The following is a 19,615-nucleotide window of genomic DNA, read 5'->3' as shown; positions in this document are numbered from 1 at the left end:
CCCGTCAAACGCTGCTTTAAATGCCCGGGGTTAATTAGCTAACTGGGTGAGACACTAATCTAATTACACTAACAGGCTAAAAAGAAGAGCGGCATGGCGTGGGGGATAGAGCCTGGGCCTGGGAGGCGGGTCATGGGTTCTCATCTGGGATCCGCCACATCTACGTGACCTCGGGCAAGTCGCTTCACTTCTCTGTGCCTCGGTGTCCTCATCTGCAAAATGGGGATTAAGTCTGTGAGCCCCACATGGGACGACCTGATCACCTCGTACCTACCCCAGCGCTTAGAACGGTGCATGACACCTAGTAAGCGCTTAACAAATACCACCGTCATTATTCTTACAGTCATCATTATTACAAGTTAATCAGGCCGAATTCTGCCCCGGCTCCGGAAGGGACAGACCAGACCCGAGGGCCGAAAAGCGGAAGAGATCTTCAACGGGGTTTTGATTCCCGTCTTTCTTGCGCATTCGGTAAAAACGAAAATAGATCTAAAGCTCTCTCTCCGTCGCGCATCCTCGCCCTCCAGAAGGGACAGACCAGACTTGAGGGCCGAAAGGGGAAGCGGGAGAAATTTTCGACGGGGTTCTGATTCCCGTATTTATTGCGCATTCGGTAAAAACGAAAACAGATCTAAAGCTCTCTCTCCATCGCGCATCCTCGTCCTCCAGCCTTCGGTCGACGGTCCGGGAGGGCCCGTTCCTCCATCGTCTCCCCGCGACGCCACCTCCGGCTCGCACCCTCTTCTCCCCGCTACGACGTCTCCATCTTGTACCCGTGTTTCTCTAGTTCGGCCCTGCGGTAAAACACACGAGCACCACATCAACGCCAACCGAGGCTGCTGCCAATCGAACCGACGCCCTTCAGCTTCGAGGGACTGACTACGGAGCTTACCGAGCGCTCGCTTCGGGTCAAGCATCACCCGTCATCGCCGTCCTCATCAACGGTATTTACTGAGCGCTTACGGGGCGCAGAGCGCTCTGCTAAGCGCTCGGAAGAGTACGATACAACGGAGTTGCTTAGACGCGTTCCCTTCCCGACTCGGGCGCTGGGCGAATACGCCCAATGAACCACCCCACTATAAAAATGACAGAAAGACAGGGACCGGGAGGAGATTTCGGAGGCTTCTGTCCAACGCGTAATTTCTTTATGCTAAAATCCGTCTCTCCCTCTAGACCGGAAGCTCCTCGTGGGCGGGGAACGTGTCCGCCGACTCTCTTTGATCCTACTCTCCCAGGCACTCAGCGAGCACCGCTCGGTGCACCCGGGAAGCGCTCGGTAAATAGCACCGACCGGCGGCTCTTGCCAATCGGGCGGTGGGATAACGGAACTGGGGTTTCCCTAGGGATGAGACGGAAGGGTTTTCACGAAGTCTGTCGGTCGGCGTTTCCTCCGCTTGACTAGTTGAAAGCCAACAGGGATAAGGGACCCACTTCTTTGAGCAAGGAGCCCTTTCCCCAAATCGGGCACCCGATCTTCATCGAGGACGAGCCAGATTACAAGCCGCCAACTCCCTTCTACCGTCTTCTCCCAAGCGCTTAGTAAAGTGTGCCGCGCACCGTGAGCGCTCAATAAACAGGACTGATCGATTGAGCCCCGAATGACAACAGTGCGAGACAGGTATAAGTTTTTCATCATAAGGGGTACAATCTCCTCAACGACAGGCCTCGGGCACAACAGCTACAATAACAACGTTGGCGTTCATTACGTGCTTACTAGTGCCGAGCACTGTCCTAAGCGCTGGGGGAGATACAGGGTCATCAGGTTGTCCCACGTGAGGCTCACGGTCTTCAACCCCATTTTACAGCTGAGGTCAGTGAGGCACAGAGATGTGAAGTGACTCGCCCACAGTCACCCAGCTGACGAGCGGCAGATCCGGAACTCGAACCCACGACCTCTGACTCCCAAGTCGGGGCTCTTTCCGCCGAGCCACGCTGCTTCCCGACACCGTTACCAACTATACCATTCGCCTGGAGTCCTGAGAGTTCATAATAAGGGCTATGGCATTTATTAAGTGCTTACCATGTGCCAAGCACCGTACTAAGTCCCCACATACTGCCTCTTCAACTGTACGCGGGGTTTTTTTTCCCATTTTATTTTAAACAGGGAGAATGATCGGCTGATGTGCTTAAAGGGAAGCAGCGTGGCTCGGTGGAAAGAGCCCGGGCTCGGGAGTCAGAGGTCACAGGTTCGAATCCCGGCTCCGCCGCTTGTCAGCTGTGTGACCGTGGGCAAGTCACTTCACTTCTCTGGGCCTCAGTCCCCTCATCTGTCCAATGGGGATGAAGACTGGGAGCCCCACGGGGGACCACCTGATGACCCTGTATCTACCCTAGCGCTGAGAACAGTGCTCGGCACATAGTAAGCGCTTAACAAATAACATTATTATCATTATTATTATTATTAAAGACCAGGCTTATGGGGATTGGTTTTTAAATTTACGAAGGATCGATCTAGAACAGGCCGGTGGGCGACAGACAGGCAGCGGGAAACCTCTCCCCACCCTACCTGCCAGTGCCTCAGCACTCTCTCCTGGGGTCCCGTCAATCGTATTTACTGAGCGCTTACTGTGTGCAGAGCACTGGACTTGAGAAGCATTTGGGAGAAGAAAAATCTAAAAATGGAACAGACACATTCCCTGCCCACAAGGAGCTTCCAGTCTAGAGGGGGAGACGGATATTAACGTAAATAAATTACAGGTTGGACAGAAGCCTCCCAAATTTCCTCCTGGTCTCTGGTTTTCTGTTATGTATATATTTTCATCACCCTATTTATTTTGTTAATGAGATGTACATCACCGTGATTCTATTTATTTGCTACTGTTTTAATGAGATGTTCATCCCCTCGATTCTATTTATTGCCACTGTTTTTGTCCGTCTCCCCGGATTAGACCGTGAGCCCGTCAGAGGGCAGGGCCTGTCTCTAGCTGCTGCCGATTTGGCCATTCCAAGCGCTCAGTCCGGTGCTCTGCACCTAGTAAGCGCTCAATAAATACTACTGAATGAATGAATGAATCTTTATAGTTGCATGGTTTATTGTGCGTATTCGCCCACAGTTTCCGTTCCGGAGAAATCGTGCGCCCTCCCCCTCGTCGGTGGGAACCCCCGGCACCCACGGTTAACTCTTGGGGCAGAGAGCGGGTAGAGGGAAACTCGACGGTCGGCTCCCACAAACCTCCCCCGGCCCAGCCCGCCCGTTACCGGAGCTGATTGGAGAAGTCGTCCTCCACGTTGTCGTCGTCCCAGTTGTCCTCCCAGACGTGGGCGTCCTCATCCTCGTCCAAGCCGGCCCAATCTGAAAGAAGGAGCGGCGGGTCACTCGGGGCTTCCGTCTGCTGGCGGGGCGGAGAGGGGAGATGGAGGGTCCGCACCCAACCCCCGACATTCTGGCCCCAAATCAGATCCTGGGCACCCGAGCGGCGCCGTGCCCCACGCTACGAACCCCGAAACGAGCTGCCGTCCTCCCTACGCGCCCTTTTTTGCGGGCTGAAGTCCCCCAGTGATCCCTTCCAGGGGTTTCAGGACTAGTAAATGGAGGGAAGAGCACGATTCTATTTATCTCGATGGTACTGATGCCCGACTGCTTGTTTCGTTCTGTTGTCTGCCTCCCCCTTTTAAACCGGGAGCCCGCTGTTGGGCGGGGATCGTCTCTGTTGCCCGATTGTCCATTCCAAGGGCTTAGTACAGTGCTGTGCACACAGTAAGCGCTCAATAAATACGATGGAATCGATGAAGGAATGAGAGGGAAGGGGTGGAGGGGAAAGAGAGAGGAAGCGTGTGCAAACTCCCATGCCGGGAGGTTAATCGAACCTCAGTGCTGGTCAGAACGAGCCCGAGAGCTTGGAAACATGGAGATGGAGGTGGAGGAGGAGGAGATGGTGGAGGAAGAGGAGGTGGAGGAGGAGGTGGAGGAGGAGATGGAGGAGGAGGAGGAGATGGAGGAGGAGGAGGAGGAGGAGATGGAGGAGGAGGAGGAGATGGAGGAGGAGGAGATGGAGGAGGAAGAGAAGGAGGAGGAGGAGATGGAAGAGGAGGAGGAGGAGGAGAAGGAGGAGATGGAGGAGGAGGAGAAGGAGGAGATGGAGGAGAAGGAGGAGATGGAGGAGAAGGAGGAGATGGAGGAGATGGAGGAGGAGGAGATGGAGGAGGAGGAGAAGGAGGAGATGGAGGAGGAGGAGAAGGAAGAGATGGAGATGGAGGAGGAGATGGAGGAGGAGATGGAGGAGGAGATGGAGGAGGAGATGGAGGAGGAGGAAGAGAAGGAGGAGGAGGAGGAGATGGAGGAGGAAGAAGGGAGGAGGAGGAGGAGGAGGAAGAGATGGAGGAGGAGATGGAGGAGGAGGAGATGGAGGTGGAGGAGGAGATGGAGGAGGAGGAGATGGAGGAGGAGGAGGAGATGGAGGAGGAGGAGATGGAGGAGGAGGAGATGGAGGAGGAGGAGGAGATGGGGAGGAGGAGGAGATGGGGAGGAGGAGGAGGAGGAGGAGGAGATGGAGGAGATGTTGGTATTTGTTAAGCGCTTACTATGTGCAGAGCACTGTTCTAAGCACTGGGGTAAACACAGGGGAATCAGGTTGTCCCACGTGGGGCTCACAGTCTTAATCCCCATTTTACAGATGAGGGAACTGAGGCACAGAGAAGTTAAGTGACTTGCCCACAGTCACACAGCTGACAAGTGACAGAGCTGGGATTCGAACTCATGAGCCCTGACTCCAAAGCCCGTGCTGTTTCCACTGCACCACGCTGCTTCTCTAAGGAGATGGAGGAGGAGGAGGAGATGGAGGAGGAGGAGGAGATGGAGGAGGAGGAGATGGAGGAGATGGAGGAGATGGAGGAGATGGAGGAGATGGAGGAGATGGAGGAGGAGGAGGAGGAGGAGGAGGAGGAGGAGATGGAGAAGGAGATGGAGGACAACAACTACCGGTGAGGATAAGAGCACAATTCCAGCCCTTCGATTTATCCGCGTGCCGGGCCTAGAGCTCCAAGGCCGAGCCGTCGTCGTTTTCCGCTTCCCGGAAGCCTCGGCTCCCTGAGATCCCCGCGGGGAAGGAAGGAATCCCGCTCCTGGACTGGAAGCTCGCGACTGGCGGGGCCGTACCTCCCTACTCTGCTGTTCCCTCCAAATTACTTGACACAGTAAGGGCTCAATCAGTGGTACTTAACGAGTGCTTAATAATAATAATAATAATAATGATAATGGTGGTATCTGTTAAGCGCTTCCTGTGCGCTAAGGACTGTTCCAAGCGCTGGGGGATACAAGGTGATCAGGTTGTCCCCCGTGGGGCTCACAGTCTTCATCCCCGTTTTCCAGATGAGGGAACTGAGGCCCAGAGAAGCGAAGAGACTTGCTCAAGGTCACACGGCAGACAAGTGTCAACATTAGAACCCAGAACCTGAGTCCCAGCCCCGGGCTCCATCCACTAGGAGGTACTGCGTCCCTAGGAGGGTTTCCCGGGGCATCTCCACTTGCCCTCCTTAACCGGGCTCCCTTCCCCTCTCTTGGGTGGGGGTGTCTCCCACACTCTCTCCTGGGGTCCCGTCAATCGTATTTACTGAGCGCTTACCGTGTGCAGAGCACTGGACTGACGACGCATCTGGGAGAAGGACAATCTAACAATGGAACAGACGCATTCCCCACCCACAGGGAGCTTAGCGTCTAGAGGGGGAGACGGACACTAATATAAAGAATTCTAATTTTGAGTGTCTGTCCCCCGTCCCCCCCCCCCCCCCCGGCCAATGCTCACCCGCCACCCTTCCTTTTTTTTAATGGTATCTGTTAAGCGCTCACTACGTGTCCACAGCGACGCGTCCTGGACGCACCTCTGCCCGGACGCCCCGCTTCCATCGGCAGCCGTTCTGGAAGTGGATCCACAGAGCTTGGATCCGGTCCCCGTCCCACCTGGGGCCCGGAGTCTGAGGAGGCGGGCCAACGGGGGGGGGGGGGGGGCGGATCCCCATTTTGCAGTTGAGGAGACTGAGGCCCCGGGAAGTGAAGTGACCTGCCCAACGTCACCCGGCCAGCCGGTGGCGGAGCTGAGATTAAAACCCAGGTCCTCTGGCTCCCAGGCCCGGGTTTTACCCGTGCTGTTTCCCTTCTCTAGACTAGTCGGCGTGGCTCGGTGGAGAGAGCCCGGGCTCGGGAGTCAGAGGTCACGGGTTCGACCCCCGGCTCCGCCACCCGTCGGCTGTGTGACCGTGGGCGGGTCGCTTCACTTCTCTGGGCCTCAGTGACCTCATCTGGAAAATGGGGATGAAGACTGTGAGCCCCACGTGGGACCACCCGATGATCCCGTATCTCCCCCAGCGCTCAGAACGGTGCTCTGCACATGGTAAGCGCTTAACAAATACCAACATTATTATTATTATTCCCTCCCCGGCCCTTCACGTACCCGGGTAACTGTTTCCTCCAGGATCCAGGATGGCAACCTCATAAATTCATGAGACTACTTCTTTTGGGGCATTGGTTAAGCGCTTACTATGTGTCCGGCACTGTCTAAACGCCGGAGTGGCTACCAGTCATTCAGGTCAGACCCAGTCCCTGTTCAGCGTGGCTCAGTGGCAAGAGCTCGGGCTTGGGAGTCAGAGGTCACGGGTTCGACTCCCGGCTCCGCCGCTTGTCGGCTGGGTGACCGTGGGCGAGCCGCTTCGTTTCTCTGGGCCTCGGTTCCCTCCTCTGCCAAATGGGGATGAAGACCGTTGACCCTGTATCTCCCCCCGCGCTTAGAACGGTTGCTCTGCACAGAGTAAGCGCTTAACAGATACCAATGTTATTACTGTTATTATTATTATTATTTTTCCGCAGGGGGCTTGCCGTCAAAACAAGAGGAAGGACGGGGACCGGACCGAGGTCTAAGCGCGGCCACCGAGGCCCAGAGAAGTCAAATTCATTCAGTCGTAGTGACCGAGCGCTCACTACGTGCAGAGCGCCGGACGAAGCGCTTGGAATGGACAGATCGGTAACGGACGGAGACGGTCCCTGCCCTCTGCCGGGCTGCCAAGGTCATACGGCAATCAAGGGACAGAGTTCCCCGATTCCGAGGCTGGTGCTTTTCCCGCTAGGCCCCTCTGCTTCCCACCAGGGCCGCGGTTCCTCGACTCGCTCCCGCCCAACCCCCTTGCGCCCTTCCAAACGTCCGCCGTCCACCTGCCCCTCCCCTGTGGACTCCCGAAAACTAGGGATCACTACACGGCAGGCTCCTTAACGATGACGACGTTGGTATCCGTTAAGCGCCTACTCTGTGCGGAGCACTGTTCTAAGCGCCGGGGGAGACACGGGGTCGTCGGGCTGTCCCGCGTGGGGCTCACGGTCTTCATCCCCATTTGACAGACGAGGCCCGGAGAAGCGACTCGCCCCCCAGTCACCCAGCTGCCAAACGGCCGAGCCGGGACTCGCGCCCGTGACCTCTGGCTCCCAAGCCCGGCCTCTTCCCACTGGGCCGCGCTGCCTGGAGGGAATCCGTTCCACCGTTACGCCGCACTCTCTCCAGCGCTTAGTACGGTCCTAAGGAGCGGCGTGGCCTAGCGAGAAGCAGCCCGGTCGAGCGGCTGGGGCTCGGGCCCGGCGGTCGGAAGGAGCTGGGTTCCGATCCCGGCTCCGCCGCCGGTCCGCTGTGGGACTTTAAAAGCCGCTTCGCTTCCTCTGGGCCTCCGTTCCCGCATCCGTAAAATGGGGACCAAGACCGAGGGCCCGGCGGGGGACGGGGAACGCGTCCGACCTATTTATCACGTATCTATTCCCGCGCTGAGAACGGTTCCCGGCACCCACTGAACGCCACGATCGTCCTCATCGGGAGTCGCAGCGCCCCGCACACAGTCAGCGCTCGATACACACGGCCGACCTGCCCGGGCGTCTAGCGCAGCGTCCCACGCTCACTTCGGCGCCGGGCCGATCTCCCGAGGGGTCGGCTGATCTGCCTTCACTCTTTTTCTCCCAAGGAAACGTCCCGCTTTCCGGCCGGTTGGCGGGTTTCATTTTTTAAGAGACGCGTCGCCGCTTCGCTTCCGGGCGTCGCTTTAACTTCCTGATCCCGAAGCGAACGGAGACGCTCCTCGCTCGTTCCAGTTCTTGGGACTCTCAAGTCCAAGTACTTTTTTTATTGCTCGCCTTGGACCGGGAGCCCGTCGTCGGGCAGGGATTGTCTGTCTGTTGCCCAACTGTCCGTTCCGAGCGCTTCGTACGGCGCTCGGCGCCTAGTGAGCGCTCAATAAATACGACGGAAGTGAATGAAGAATCTTACGGTTTGCGTGCGTGCCCTTGTCGCCTGACGGGCCGGTCCTTCGTTCATTCGTTCAAGGGTATTTACTGAGCGCTTACTAGGCGCGGAGCACCGTACTAAGCGCTTGGAATGGACGGTTCGGCAACACACAGAGACCCTCCCTGCCCGACGACGGGCTCGCGGTCTCGGTCGGCGGCTCTGCGATCGCCCTCTCCCCCGGCCCCCACCTCTCTGGGGGCACAGTGGGGGTGCTAATCATTCACTCGTTCAATGGTATTTACTGAGCGCTTACTGTGGGCAGAGCACTGGACTGAGCGCTTGGAAAGTACAATTCGGCAAGAGAGAGAGACCCTGCTCGCCCACAGCGGGTTTGCAGTCTAGAAAAGGGGGGACAGACATGAAAGCAAGTGAACAGGCATCGACGGAAACGGAATTAGAGAGATATACACATTAAAACAGCGCGGCTCAGTGGAAGGAGCCCGGGCTTGGGAGTCAGAGGTCATGGGTTCGGATCCCGGCTCCGCCACTCGTCAGCTGTGGGACTGTGGGCGAGTCACTTCGCTTCTCTGGGCCTCAGTGACCTCACCCGAAAAACGGGGATTAAGACGGTGAGCCTCACGAGGGACAACCTGATGCCCCGGTATCTCCCCCAGTGCTTAGAACAGTGCTCGGCACAGAGTGAGCGCTTAAATACCAACACTAAAACGTCCCCCTTGGCCATAATTTCTGTCTTTTTGCCCTCTTTCTCTCCCACGAGTCTTCCCCTCCTCCGCCCCGCAACGGCAAAGAGGCCTGGTGGACAGCGCCCAGACCGGGGAATCGGAAGGACCCGGGTTCTAATCCCGGCTCCGCCACTTGTCCGCCGAGTGACCTCGGGCGAGTCGCTTCCCTTCTCTGGGCCTCGGTTACCTCGTCCGCAAAATGGGGATTGATGACGTTGGTATCTGTCAGGCGCTTACTAGGTGCAGAGCACTGCTCTAAGCGCTGGGGTAGACACAGGGTCATCGGGTTGTCCTTCCCTCCTAGGCCACGAGCTCCGTGACTGGCTGACCCGAGCATCTCCCAACCACCCAGGTTCTCGGCACAAAATAACGGTACTCGCTAAGCGCTTCCTATGTGGCAGGCACTGTACTAAGCGCCGGGGCAGATACAGTGTAATGTGATTGGGCCCAGTCCCCGTCCCACTTGGGGCTCACAGTCTCCATCCCCGGGTGAGGCAACCGAGGCCCCGAGGCGACTTGCCTAAGGTCACACGGCGGACAAGATGGGAACCCGGCTCTTTCCGACTCCCAGGCCCGGGCTCTATCTGCTAAGCGGGCATTTGTCGAATGAGCAGCGTGGCTCCGTGGACAGAGCCCGGGCTTGGGAGTCAGGGGTCACGGGTTCGAATCCCGGCCCGGCCACCTGGCAGCTGGGTGACCGTGGGCCCGTCACTTCCCTTCTCGGTGCCTCAGTGACCTCATCTGTCAAATGGGGACGAAGACCGGGAGCCCCACGTGGGACCACCTGATTCCCGTGTCTACCCCAGCGCTCTGAACGGTGCCCGGCACATAGTAAGCGCTTAGCGAATACCGACGTTATTACGGGCTCAAATCCATCCGCCGAGAGTATTTACGGAGCCCGAACCCAGTGCGGAACACCGTTCTGAGCGGTCGGGAGCGGACGGAACACCGGAATTAGTCACTTAGGGTCTCTTAGACCGCCCCCCGCCACAATGTACGCCGCGCGCTGACAGCTCCACGCCCCCGACCACGAGGCACGGCGGACCCCCGACCCGCACCGGCCCCCGGACACCCTCCCGGCCCCTACGGCCATGTGCTCTCTGCCCCCCCTCCCCCCCCGGACATTAAAAATAAATGTTCGGAGAGACTTGGGTTTAATGGCTTAAGCAGCCACAGCTGCCCCGACTTTGGCGTGGGGCTCTCCAGATGTGTCCGCCTCCCCGCCCCAAAACACACATTTGAAGGAGTCAGTTTAGGAAATAACCGGGAACAGATGCCTAATACGTAACGTTCGGGCAGTTGAGAACTCTTCAAGGCGCTCCCCCCTCCCGACGTACAGAAATTTGGCACGGTTCGCACTTGTCGAGGGGAATGACATCTGTAACCGGCTTTAAGTTTCCCAACGCTGAAATATCAAAGACCCACATACTTCGCCTCCCTCTCCAAAGCACCACCTTGACACCCGAGCGTGAAAGAGCCTCTCTTCCAGACCGGGAGAATCTTCTCCAGTGACTTCATAATACTAACGTGGGTGTCTGTTAAGCGCTTCCTATGTGCCGAGCGCTGTTCTGGGCGCTGAGGGAGACACAGGGTGATCAGGTCGTCCCCCCGGGGAGGCTCCCAGTCTTCATCCCCATTTGACAGATGAGGGAACTGAGGCCCAGGGAAGTGAAGTGACTTGCCCGCAGTCACACAGCTGACGAGCGGCAGAGCCGGGACTTTTTTCCCTCGCGCCCAAACCCGCCGACGGACTACACGCTCCGGAAAGCTCGGCCCGGCCCGCTTCGCGTCACGGGCGTCCGTCTTCTCTGAGCCCGCCTGAATCGCCCTCGACACCCTCTTTGGCCACAACGGCTCTGCAAGTGATAATGACGACGGTATTCGTTAAGCGCTTACGACGTGCGGAGCACTGTTCTGAGCGCCGGGGGAGATACGGGGGGGACGAGATTGTCCCTCGTGGGGCTCACGTTTTTTAACCCCCGTTTTTACAGATGAGGTCACCGAGGCCCGGGTCCCCTCCCTCCGGTCCGCAGCCGAGCTGAGCAGGACGCGCGGAGCTCGGAGGGCGACGGACAGACGACCCCCCCACCCCCCCCCACCCCGCCGCCGCTACCTGCGAAGCAGCATGGCACGGCGGACAGATCCTGGACCTTTGAGCCCCAAGGACATGGGTTCTAATCCCGGCTCTGCCCCTTACCTGCTGCGTGACCTTGGACAAGTCACTTCACTTCTCCGGGCCTCGGTTCCCCCAGCCGTACAACGGGGATTAAGACGGTGAGCCCCGTGAGGGGCAAGGGACTGTGTCCAAAACTCATTCCCTGGCATTTATCCCAGCGCCTAGTACAGTGTCTAGTAACGATAAATAATGACGGTATTTGTTAAGCGCTTAGTACGTGCACTGTTCTAAGCACTGGGGGGGATACAAGGTGATCACGATGTCCCGCCTGGGGCTCACAGTCTTAATCTCCATTTGACAGATGGAGGAACTGAGGCCCAGAGAAGAATAATAATGAGGTTGGTATTTTTTAGGCGCTTCAGATGTGCAGAGCACTGTTCTGAGCGCTGGGGCAGACACCGGGTAATCAGCTTGTCCCACACGAGGTTCACAATCTTCACCCCCATTCTACAGATGAGGCAACCGAGGCATCGAGAAGTGACCTGCCCGAAGTCACCCAGCTGACAGGCGGCGGAGCCGGGATTAGAACCCAGGACCCCCGACTCCCAAGCCCCTGCTCTTTCCACCGAGCCGCACTGCTTCTCCATGCTAGGCGTTTAAGAAATACCATAATTATCATCATCTACCTCAGCGCTTAGTACAGTGCCTGGCACACAGAAACCCCTTAACAAACACCATTGAAAAAGCAAACAAAAACTTTGGGAACGGAACCTTCTTGGGCATCTTCACGGGTGCGATGGCCGATCTGGCATCTAGTCGGGGGTGGCGAAACAATGGGGTAGAAAAGAACACCTCCCTTGGCGGTTAGGCGCTATTTTATGACACCCAACGATAAGGCGGCCATCTCGGTGGCGATGGGTGATCAGATGGAAGCTTCCGGACTGAAACCATGAGCCGGGGAGCTCTGATGATGATAACTGTGGTATTTGTTAAGCGCTCACTATGTGCCAAGCACCGTTCTAAGCGCTGGGGGGGACACAGCGCGATCAGGTTGTCCCACGTGGGGCTCACGGTCTTTCTGCCCGTTTTCCAGATGAGGGAACCGAGGCACGGAGACGTGAAGGGACTTGCCCAAAGTCACACAGCGGCGGAGCCAGGATTGGAACCCATGACCAGGCTCCTTCCACTCCCCAGCCCGGGCTCGTCCACCGAGCCGCGCTGCTTCTCTAAAATAAAAAGAGCATGTGTTAAGCGCTTACTATGTGCCCAGCACCGTTCTAAGCGTCGGGGGGGATGCAAGGCGATCAGGTTGTCCCATGTGGGGCTCAGAGTCTTAATCCCCATTTTATTGATGGGGTAACTGAGGCTCAGAAAATAATAATAATAATAATAATGGCATTTGTCAAGCGCTTACGACGTGCAAAGCACTGCTCTAAGCGCTGGGGGGGGGGGGGGATACAAGGTGATCAGGTCGTCCCACGTGGGGCTCAGTCTTAATCCCCATTTTCCAGATGAGGTAACTGAGGCCCCAAAATAATAGTAATGATAATAATGGTGGCATTTGTTAAGTGCTTACGATGTGCAAAACACCGCTCTAAGCGCTGGGGGCGGATACGAGGTGATCAGGTCGTCCCACGTGGGGCTCTGAGTCTTCATCCCCCTTTTCCAGATGAGGTAACTGAGGCACAGAGCAGTGAAGTGACTGGCCCCAAGTCACACCGCTGACCCGCAGCGGAGTCGGGATTCGAACCCGTGACCTCGGGCTCCCAGGCCCGGCCTCCTTCCACCAGGCCACGCTGCTTCTCTTAGACAGCAACCTACCTGACACATTCCCAGCCCACGCTAAGCTTCGCTGCCACTCGCAGAGAAGCGCTGCCGAGGAGAGGCCGCAAATCTTTAATCTCGTTTTCCAAGCGGTCTCCAGGTGCCTCACCTGCGCAGAGGGAAGGCCCATCCACCCCTGGGATCTACCGAGTGCCTACTTTGCGCAGAGCACTGTCCTAAGCACCGGGGAGAGCACAACGGAGCAGAGCTGATAGATATGTTCCCCGCCACGAGGGCGTCGTGGCTGCGTGTTTTGTTTTCCGCTGATTCCCTCGGCGAGCCCAGATTCGTTCTCTGGACTGTAAACTCGTTACGGGCAGGGAACACATCCAACGGTCCCATTGTACTCTTCCAAGCGCTCAGTACAGTGCTCTGCACACAGCGAGCGCTCAGTAAATACCACTGACACATCTCCAATCGCTCTACTACGTAGCGGGCACCGTACTATGTGCTGGGAAAGGGGTACACGATGAGCGGGTTGGACGCGGTCCGGGTCCCACGCGGGGCTCGCTCTCTTCATCCCCCTTTCACGGATGAAGTCAGTGCCGCACAGAGCGGGTAAGTGACTGACCCGAGGTCACCCAGCAAGCAAGCGGCGGAGCCGGGATTAGAAGGCAGGTCCTTCCTCCTCCCGGCTCTAGCTGCTAGGCCATGCCGCTTCTCAATAATCGTAACATCCGTCACGTGGATCCCCCGCTTCTTGTAATAATAATGATATTGGTATTTGTTAAGCGCTTACTATGTGCTGAGCACCGTTCGAAGCGCTGGGGTAGACACAGGGTCTTCCGACTGTCCCACGCGAGGCTCACGGTCCTCATCCCCATTTTACAGATGAGGGGACCGAGGCACCGAGAATGACTCGCCCACGGTCACCCACCTGCCGAGTGGCAGAGCGGGGATTCGAACCCACGACCTCGGACTCCCAAGCCCGGGCTCTTTCCACCGAGCCCCGCTGCTTCCTTGGACCGGCACCGTAATTGGAAAAGAAGACAGAAAAATGCTTTCGCGACCTTTTCGGCTTAGCTGGGTGGGCGTGGATGAGCCGCGTGAACTTCCCCGCCTGGGAAGAGGGAAGGTCTCTCTCCGAATCCTGATTTAAGGAACGCCGTCCCGGGAAAATCTAAAAAAAGGACTGGCCAAGTAATCCCGACTCACCAAACGCTAACGGAATCGGGAAAGGGTAACACACGCCATGGCCGGGGACCTGCCTGGCACATAGTAAGGGCTTAAAATACCACAATGATAATAATTATTATTAATCTTTCTGCCCTTCCACGAAGAAGAGCTGGTCATCTACGAGGAGGCACAATCCATTTTTAATTGCAGAGGCAGGAAAATCCCTTCTGCGGCGGCTGCCTCTGGGGAAGCTTCCTTCCTCTTTCGCCATTTGCAAATGCCCCAAGCATCTGCCCCCAAACATTTCTGCCCCCCGTGGCTGACCCTTCTGGGAAGGGCAGGCTTTTACATCAGTCAATAGGCGGTCGGGAAGAGCGACAAGGGGTGAAGGGCAAAGTTTACCCCAGACACCCAGGTGTGCGCAGGGCGCAGCTTTTCAACCAGGTCTATATGGGAAACCACATCCCAGGTGACCCCGGCAGAGCTTAGGGGAGTGCCCCAGCGCTTAGTACAGTGCCTGGCACGTAGTTAAGTGCTTAACAAACACCATTATCATTATTCTTAAGAAGCAGGTAAGGGGAGAAGAAGAGGGGGTAAGGGAAAGAGCAGGGAGTAAGGGAAGGAAGAGAAGACGGGGGGGGGGGGGGGGGGGGGGGGGCAAGGGGAGGAGAAGAGGGGGCAGGGGGAGGAGGAAAAGGGGGGCGGGGGAGGAGGAAAAAGAGGGGCAGGTGGAGGAGGAAAAAGGGGGGCAGGTGGAGGAGGAAAAAGGGGGGCAGGGGGAGGAGGAAAGGGGGGCAGGGGGAGGAGGAAAGGGGGGCAGGGGGAGGAGGAAAGGGGGGCAGGGGGAGGAGGAAAGGGGGGCAGGGGGAGGAGGAAAGGGGGGCAGGGGGAGGAGGAAAAGGGGGGCAGGGGGAGGAGGAAAAGGGGGGGCAGGGGGAGGAGGAAAAGGGGGGGCAAGGGGGAGGAGGAAAGGGGGGCAAGGGGAGGAGGAAAGGGGGGCAGGGGGAGGAGGAAAGGGGGGCAGGGGGAGGAGGAAAAAGGGGGTTAGGGGAAAAAAGAATGGGGGGTTAGGGGAAGAAAGAATAGGGGGGTTAGGGGAGGAAGAAAATGGGGACAGGGGGAGGAGGAGAAGGGGGGCAGGTGAGAGAGAAGGGGCACAGGGGAAGGACCCCCCCCCCCCCCCCGATAATGCTTATTATTTATCTTTCTGCCCTTCCGTGAAGAAGAGCTGGTCATCTAGGAGGAGGCACAACCCAGTTCCAAGTGCAGAGGCAGGAAAAGCCCTTCTGAAGCGGCTGCTTCTGGGGAGCTCCATTAGACCGGGAGCCCATCACTGGGCAGGGAGGGTCTCGATCTGTTGCCCAACTGTCCATTCCTGGCGCTTAGCACAGTGCTCTGCACCTAGTCAGCGCTCAATAAATGCTATGGAATGAATGGCCTATCTGTTGCCTAACTGTCCATTCCAAGCGCTCAGTCCAGTGCTCTGCACATAGGAAGCGCTCAATAAATACTATAGAATTAGTTAATTGTCTCTGTTGCCGAATTGCCCATTCCAAGCGCTTAGTCCAGTGCTCTGCACATAGTAAGCGCTCAATAAATACTATGGAAAGAATGAATGGTCTCTGTCGCCCAACTGTCCGTTCCAAGCGCTCAGCGCAGTGCTCTGCACAGAGTAAGCGCTCAATACTACAGAATGCATCGCCTCTGTTGCCGAATTGTCCATTCCCAGCGCTCAGCCCAGTGCTCTGCCCCTAGGAAGCGCTCAAGAAATACTATGCAATGAAAGAATGGTCTCTATCCGCGGCCCACTTGTCCGTTCCAAGTGCTCTGCACCCAGTAAGCGCTCAATAAATAGGATTAAAAGAAAGCTTCCTAACTCTCTGGCCGTTTGCCAAGGCCTCCCCGCCCCAGGCAACCGGGCAGCCAGGCCCAGGCGGGGCCAACGGCGCTGACCTTCTGCGGGAAACTCCTCGAACTCGTCGTCTTCCTCCAGGAGCCCCAGGTCGACGGGCTGCTTCTTGTCCGCCATGAGGAGGGGAGGAGAAAGAGGCCGCCCTGGTTTTGGCCCTGGTTTTGGCCCTGGTTTTGGCCCTGGTTTTGGCCCTGGTTTTGGCCCTGGTTTTGGCCCTGGCTGGTCCTGTCTCCTCCTGCGCGCGGAGGATGCCGGGACGCCGGAGAGCGATGCCAACGACGCCCGCACCGCACTGCGCATGCGCCGCGCGCGGGCGGGGCCCCTCGGCGCGCGCGGAACCCCTGGGCGCGCGCGGGGGGCGGGAAAAAGACCGACTTCCGGCGGCGCGAGGACGCCCCGCCCCCTCCCCGGCAGCCCCCTCACGTGGCCCGCCACGTGACCCACGTGCTCCTTCCCTCCCCCCCCTCCCTTAGGCCTTGGCCTTCGGCCATCTTTATTAACCATAGTAACAGTGGCTGAGGCGTCTTTTAAGTGCCCACTCTGTGCCCTGCACTGTCCTAAACGCGAGGGTAGAAGCAGCGTGGTCTAATGATCATCATAATAAAATGATAATGATATTCATTCAGGGGTATTTATTGTTGACAATTGGGCCACAGATAAGAGACCAGCCCTGCCCACTAACGGACTGTCTAAACGGGGGAGACAGGCAACAAAGCAAAACGAAGCAAAACATCATTAAAATAGATAAATAGAATCATAGATTCCTTCATTCAATCATATTTATTGAGTGCTGACTAGATGCAGAGCACTGGGCTGAGCGCTTGGAATGGACAATTGGGCAGCAGATAGAGACCAGTCCTGCCCACTAACGGACTGTCTAAACGGGGGAGACAGGCAACAAAGCAAAACGAAACAAAACATCATTAAAATAGATAAATAGAATCATAGATTCATTCATTCAATCATATTTATTGAGCACTTACTAGGGGCAGAGCACTGGGCTGAGCGCTTGGAATGGACACTTGGGCAGCAGATAGAGACCAGTCCAGCCCACTAACGGACTGTCTAAACGGGGGAGACAGTCAACAAAGCAAAACAAAACAACATCATCAAAATAGATAAACAGAATCATAGGTTCAGTCATTCAGTGGTATTTATTGAGCGCTTACTGCGTGCAGAGCACTGTACTAAGCGTTTGGAATGGACAATTGGGCAGCAGATAGAGACCCTCCCTGCCCACTAACGGGCTCACGGTCTAATCGGGGGACAGTAAGCAAAACAAAACAACATCATTAAAATAGATAAACAGAATCATAGATTCATTCATTCCATCGTATTTATTGAGCGATAACTAGGGGCAGAGCACTGGGCTGAGCGCTTGGAATGGACAATTGGGCAGCAGATAGAGACGAGCCCTCCCACTAACGGACTGTCTAAACGGGGGAGACAGTCAACAAAGCAAAACAAAACAACATCATCAAAATAGATAAACAGAATCATAGGTTCATTCATTCGATAGTATTTACTGAGCGTTTACTAGGTGCAGAGCACTGGGCTAAGCGCTTGGAATGGACAATTGGGCAACAGATAGAGACCATCCCTGCCCACTGACGGGCTCACAGTCTAATCGGGGGAATTATATATCGGGGGAATAATTATAATAATAATCCTAATAATAAAATTATAATTATAATAATGTTGGTATTTGTTAAGCGCTTACTATGTGCAGAGCACTGTTCTAGGTGCTGGGAGATATACAGGGTCATCAGGTTGTCCCGTGTGGGGCTCACAGTCTTCATCCCCATTTTCATAATAATAATAATGATAATGTTGGTATCTGTTAAGTGCTTACTATGTGCCGAGCACTGTTCTAGGCGCTGGGGGAGACACAGGGGAATCAGGTCGACCCACGTGGGGCTCCCAGTCTTCATCCCCATTTTACAGATGAGGAACTGAGGCCCAGTGAAGTGACTTGCCCACAGTCACACAGCTGACAAGAGGCGGAGGTGGGATTCGAACTCATGACCTCTGACTCCCCAGCCCGGGCTCTTTCCGCTGAGCCACGCTGCTCCTTAGGCCTTACTGCTTACACTTTGAAACCTGCCACTTCCCAACCCCCAACCCTGTCTCTTCCCCCCTTTTAAACCCTTCCCCATTTGGCCCCTGCCTTCCAAAATGGCACCTACATTGTCCTTCACGCTCTGCGTCGTGCAGTTCTTTGGCCCAAGCCCCGGCCTCCGCGCGGCGGAAGGGTATTTATTGAGTGCCTACAGAACAGAGAGTCTGGGCCTTGGAAGCTCAGAAACCTCTTCTGCACATGCTCTAAGGCTGGGGAGGCAGAGCAGGGGTTTAGGAGTCAGAGGTCGTGGGTTCGAATCCCAGCTCTGCCACTTGTCAGCTGTGTGACTTTGGGCGAGTCACTTCACTTCTCTGGACCTCAGTTCTCTCATCTGTAAAATGGGGATTAACTGTGAGCCTCACGTGGGACAACCTGATTACCTTGTATCTACCTAGTGCTTAGAACAGCGCACGGCACATAGTAAGCGCTTAACAAATATCAACATTATTATTTTGCCCCTCCATCAATCAATCAATGGTATTTATTGAGCACTTACTATGTGCAGAGCACTGTACTAAGCACTTGGGAAAGGGCAACACATTCCTGGTAATTCCCCATTGCTCCCACTCTAGATCTGCCCAGAGCCCCACAGGGGGACAATCTGATTCCCCTGTACCTGCCCCAGGGCTTAGAACAGTGCTCGGCACATAGTAAAGCGCTTAACAAATACCATCATTAAGAGAAGCAGCGTGGCTCATTGGAAAGAGCCCGGGCTTGGGAGTCAGAGGTCGTGGGTTCGAATCCCGGCTCTGCCACTTGGCAGCTGGGTGACTGTGGGCAAGTCACTTCACTTCTCTGGGCCTCAGTCGCCTCATCTGGAAAATGGGGATGAAGACTGTGAGGCCCCCCCCCCCCTCGTGGGACAACCCGATGACCCTGTATCTCCCCCAGCGCTTCGAACAGTGCTCGGCACATAGAAAGCGCTTAACAAATACCAACATTATTATTATCGTTATTACCGGACGTCATAGAGAAGCAGCGTGGCTCAGTGGAAAGAGCCCGGGCTGGGGAGTCACAGGTCGTGGGTTCGAATCCCAGCTCCGCCGCCTGTCAGCTGTGTGACTTTGGGCAAGTCGCTTCACTTCTCGGTGCCTCGGTGACCTCCTCTGGAAAATGGGGATGAAAACCATCAGCCCCACGTGAGACAACCTGACGACCCGCACTTAGAACAGTGCTCGGCCCATAGTAAGCGCTTACCAAATACCAACGTGATTATTATTATTATTATTCATTTAACCATACTTCTTGAGAGCTTACAGTGTGCAGAGCTCTGTACTGAGCGCTTGGGAGAGCGCGATACAACAATAAGCAGAGACGTTGCCTGCCCACGTGGAGCTCACGGTGTCGGAGAGTTCATTCATTCAATAGCATTTCGTTCAATCGTATTTATTGAGCGCTTACTATGTGCAGAGCACTGTACTAAGCGCTTGGAATGGACACTTCGGCAACAGAGAGAGACCATCCCTGCCCGATGACGGGCTCGCGGTCTGATCGGGGGAAGAGTTCTGCACGAGGCTTGGGAGAGGGGTTCAGACGCAATCCCTTCCCTCAAGGAGGTTTCGATCTAACGCCGTCGAAGGGAAATAATCATTC

The 19,615-nt window shown here is 56.2% G+C and overlaps 1 protein-coding gene across 1 annotated transcript; it reads right to left on the bottom strand.

The window, feature by feature from the left end:
* Positions 1–569: 569 nt before the first annotated feature.
* SEM1 (SEM1 26S proteasome subunit) lies at positions 570–16,199 on the bottom strand. The gene is made up of 3 exons (XM_001514440.5): positions 15,945–16,199; positions 3,199–3,292; positions 570–794 (listed from the first exon to the last, which is right to left on the bottom strand). The coding sequence occupies exons 1-3, from the start codon at positions 16,018–16,020 to the stop codon at positions 752–754; spliced, it is 213 nt and encodes a 70-aa protein (XP_001514490.1). The 5' UTR covers positions 16,021–16,199; the 3' UTR covers positions 570–751.
* Between the last annotated feature and the right edge of the window lie 3,416 nt (positions 16,200–19,615).

This window comes from Ornithorhynchus anatinus, chromosome 8 (assembly GCF_004115215.2).
Source record: "Ornithorhynchus anatinus isolate Pmale09 chromosome 8, mOrnAna1.pri.v4, whole genome shotgun sequence".
NCBI lineage: Eukaryota > Metazoa > Chordata > Mammalia > Monotremata > Ornithorhynchidae > Ornithorhynchus > Ornithorhynchus anatinus.
This window is presented reverse-complemented; position numbering and strand designations above follow the sequence as displayed.

Coding starts and splice junctions, on each gene's coding strand:
- SEM1 (XM_001514440.5), bottom strand. CDS start 16,020: ATGGCGGACAAGAAGCAGCCCGTCGACCTGGGGCTCCTGGAGGAAGAC. Junction 3,293..15,944: donor CGAGGAGTTTCCCGCAGAAG/GTCAGCGCCGTT, acceptor TCCTTCTTTCAG/ATTGGGCCGGCTTGGACGAG. Junction 795..3,198: donor GACTTCTCCAATCAGCTCCG/GTAACGGGCGGG, acceptor GTTTTACCGCAG/GGCCGAACTAGAGAAACACG.